This window comes from Cebus imitator, unplaced genomic scaffold (genome assembly GCF_001604975.1).
Source record: "Cebus imitator isolate Cc_AM_T3 unplaced genomic scaffold, Cebus_imitator-1.0 Scaffold188, whole genome shotgun sequence".
Classification (NCBI taxonomy): domain Eukaryota; kingdom Metazoa; phylum Chordata; class Mammalia; order Primates; family Cebidae; genus Cebus; species Cebus imitator.
The window spans coordinates 5,094,012-5,097,464 of record NW_016107503.1 but is presented as its reverse complement, the minus strand read 5'-3'; the positions used below and the strand labels follow the sequence as shown (position 1 = coordinate 5,097,464).

General features: G+C 42.9%; 1 protein-coding gene across 4 annotated transcripts in view; it reads left to right on the top strand.

Moving 5' to 3' along the window:
* GABPB2 (GA binding protein transcription factor subunit beta 2) overlaps window positions 1-3,453 on the top strand; it is a 35,954-nt gene that overhangs the window by 25,274 nt on the left and 7,227 nt on the right. For 3 of the 4 annotated variants that reach the window (XM_017546324.2, XM_017546327.2, XM_017546323.2), the window contains 2 exons: window positions 771-895; window positions 1,336-1,901. In XM_017546324.2, the coding sequence (XP_017401813.1) occupies window positions 771-895; window positions 1,336-1,635 (425 nt within the window). In that variant the 3' untranslated portion in view covers window positions 1,636-1,901. Of the gene's footprint in view, window positions 1-770; window positions 896-1,335; window positions 1,902-3,453 lie in introns of those variants that run through there. The other variant, XM_017546326.2, reaches the window with a different exon arrangement.

The window sequence follows — 3,453 nt, the reverse complement described above, 5'->3', positions numbered from 1 at the left end:
TTTTTCAGACAGGGTCTCACTCTATCATCACCCCGGCTAGAGTGCAGTGGTGAGATCTTGGCTCACTACAGCCTCAACTTCCCAAGCTCAGGTGATCCTCCCACTTCAGCCTCCCAAGTAGCTGGAATTATAGGCACGCTCCACCATGCCTGGCTAATTTTTTGTATTTTTTTGCAGAGTCGGTGTTTGCCATGTTGCCCAAGATGGTCAACATGGGCTCAAGTGATCCTCCAACCTTGGCCTCTCAAAGTGCTAGAATTATAGGTGTGAGCCACCTTGCCCTGCCATTTCTGGGTGAATTGATAAGCTAATTGGCCATAGCTGACCTAGAGTCAGACACCTCTGTATAAGAGCCTCATGCTTGGGACTTACTTGCATGGCTTCCAAGACTGCAAATCTATACCCTTCCTTTTTGAGCTGTTCTTAGCACTCTATTCATCCTTTTTGTTTCTCCCTGAAGGGCCATGCCTTACCTGTTGATTCTAAAATTCAAAGAGATATGAAAAATAATATATCAGAGAATATATTTTACTTTCTCTTTCTTTGCTTTTTTGTTGAGATGGGGTCTTGCTGTGTTCCGTAGGCTAGTCTCAAACTCGTGGGCTCAAGAAGTCCTCCAGCCTTAACTGCCTGAGTAGCCAGGACTACAGGCACCCACCACTGCACCCAACCTAGAATATATTTTAGTTTATTTTCTAATTAAAAGCAAGGAAAACTTCTTTGTTTTATTATGTATTCATCATCTCCAATTGATGTCTTTTGGCTCGTAGTTCTAACTGTACCTGCTGGTCAGGTTGCAGAGGAGACTGTAATTGAAGAGGAAGTAGAAGAGAAGTTGCCACTAACAAAGAAACCAAGGATAGAAGACATGACAAACAGTGTGGAGGAAAGCAAGGTAATGTTTTTAGGAGTGACAAAAAGAATTAAAAGCCATAAATCTTAAGGCCTGAACCCTTCTTCATCTTTTTTTTTTTCCTTTTGAGACAGAGTCTCACTCTGTTGCCCAAGCTGGAATACAGTGGCATGATCTCAGCTCACTGTAACCTCTGCATCCCAGGCTGAAGCACTTCTCCTACCTCAGCCTCCTAAGTAGCTGGGATTACAGGCAACTGCCACCACGCCTGGCTAATTTTTGTATTTTTATTAGAGACGGGGTTTCACTATGTTCGCCAAACTGATCTGAAAACTCCTGACCTCAGGTAATACATCTGCCTCCACTTCCCAAAGTGCTGGGATATAGGTGTGAGCCACTGCGCCTGGCCCATCTTTCTATCTACCGCCTGCATAATTTATGATCAGGAATTTACCTGGTGGTGACATGGCTTACTTTGACAGGAAGGCAATGAAAGAGAGCTACTACAGCAACAACTCCAGGAGGCCAATCGAAGAGCCCAGGAGTACCGACACCAGCTGCTACAGAAAGAGCAGGAAGCAGAACAGTACCGTCTCAAGCTGGAGGCCATAGCCCGACAGCAGCGCAATGGAGTTGATTTCACCATGGTTGAAGAGGTGTCTGAGGTACATGCTGCAGTCATCACAGAGGGGGAGTTGAAAGAGAAAGAGACAAAAGTGACTGGGTCAGCAGGGACCAAAGAGCCTCACACTGGAGTTTCCATGGAAACTACTTCACCTTAATATGCAAGGGCCACAATTTGCACTGCGTTCATAATATTCCTCTTTTAAAAAAAGAAAACATATAGACGACAAACATTGTACAAAAAAATTAAGTGTCTTTAAGAAGAAAACTATAGCAGGATACAATGCTTGGGCTCAGGAAGGTTCTCTGTGCAACTGGAAAATTCAAAGCCATATTTAGGGAACATTTCTTCCAAGGGGCCAAAAGAATATGGACCAAATGTCTTAGATCACATCATTGCGTTAAGCATAGAGGTGAAAGAATACTGGCTGGGCGCTGTGGCACACGCCTGTAATCCCAGCAATTTGGGAGGCTGAGGTGGGCGGATCACGAGGTCAGATCTCACTGCAACCTCTGCTTCCCGGGTTCAAAAGATTCTCCTGCCTCAGCCTCCCGAGTAGCTGAGATTACAGGCATGTGCCACGAGGCCCAGCTAATTTTGTATTTTTAGTAGAGATGAGGTTTCTCCACATGGTTAGTCTGGTCTCAAACTCCCGACCTCAGGCCTCCCAAAGTGCTGGGATTACAAACGTGAGCCACCGTGCCTGGCCTAGACTCTAATTTTATAAAACTTTTTTGAATTTTCTAAGTGTCATTTAGGATGTATTATGCTTTTCTGTGGCACTTACATCTTACCCTCTTTTGTGCAAATAAAAGGTGGGTTGGAGGTAAATCCTGATGTTGTTTAGTTTTATTTCCATTTGATCTGGCATGAGGAAATTGCTCTGTTTCCTTAAGCTGGGGTCTAGTACAGAGCTTTGTGCCTTATAGGGTGCTCAGTGTGTGTTGACAAAGGGAATAAGAACTATCAGTGCCATAAAATAAAGAACCAAAGATTGTGGCTACTTTGTTTTCCTCCTTTCTCTCCCACTGTGCCTACACTTCCTCTGCCCAGATGCTTTTGGAAAGTGTTTAACCTGCTGGGTTTTCTTTGTATGTCAGCATGGAGGCATGGAGTTTTTCCCAAAGAAATGGAATATGGATGGAGAGAGAGAGGTTATGGACAGGTTATATTACAGAAGTTATTGCCTTTGAAACTGGGCCTTTATCATTCTAGACTTGCTTGCTTTGTTATAAATTAAAAGAAGAAACCAGTGGGAGATATGCCAAGTAAACATTTGCATGACTGTTTAGAATATGATTTTCTTAATTAGCAATCACGGGGAAAACATGCGTTTTTCATTTGGAAAAAATACTGACAGTTAACATGGTTCTGTTATCTTGATTAGTGAAATAATTTGCTGCAGTGTTCCAGAGGAGCAGAATCATTTGGGTCTCAAAATAGACTGAAAACTTAACTCCCCAAACCAAATTTAACAAATAGAATTGGTTATTAGAGATTTAGAGGCGAAAATATCAGTTTGGAAATTAATCTTGGCTACTGGCCACCTTAGCTAGGTTTTCTCCATGGATCTGAGTACTGAACACTTCCCAGATGATCGGAGAATATTCTGGGCTGTTGAGGATGACAGGGAAATGTAAGGGGGAGTAGCCTAGGTAAGGGTGATGATGAATTTGTTCTGTCTGATGTGAAATAATCTTTTCCTCTTCGCAATGTTTTTATTTTTTCTGAGTCCCTTTGGGAACCAGGTGCTAACAAGAAGCTGTTAGGTGCGGGATTTCAGAGCCTTACTTTAACGATAAAGGAACCAAGTCTCATTTTAGATGTGTTTTATTTATGTTCTTGGTGTATATGTTGACTTTAATCCCTCTTCCCTCCACCCCACCCATTAAGGGGCAGGAGGTTAATTCTGCAGATGATATTCAGGCCAAACCAGAGACTTAGTTAGTATACAGTCACCACTGTTTGGGGGGAA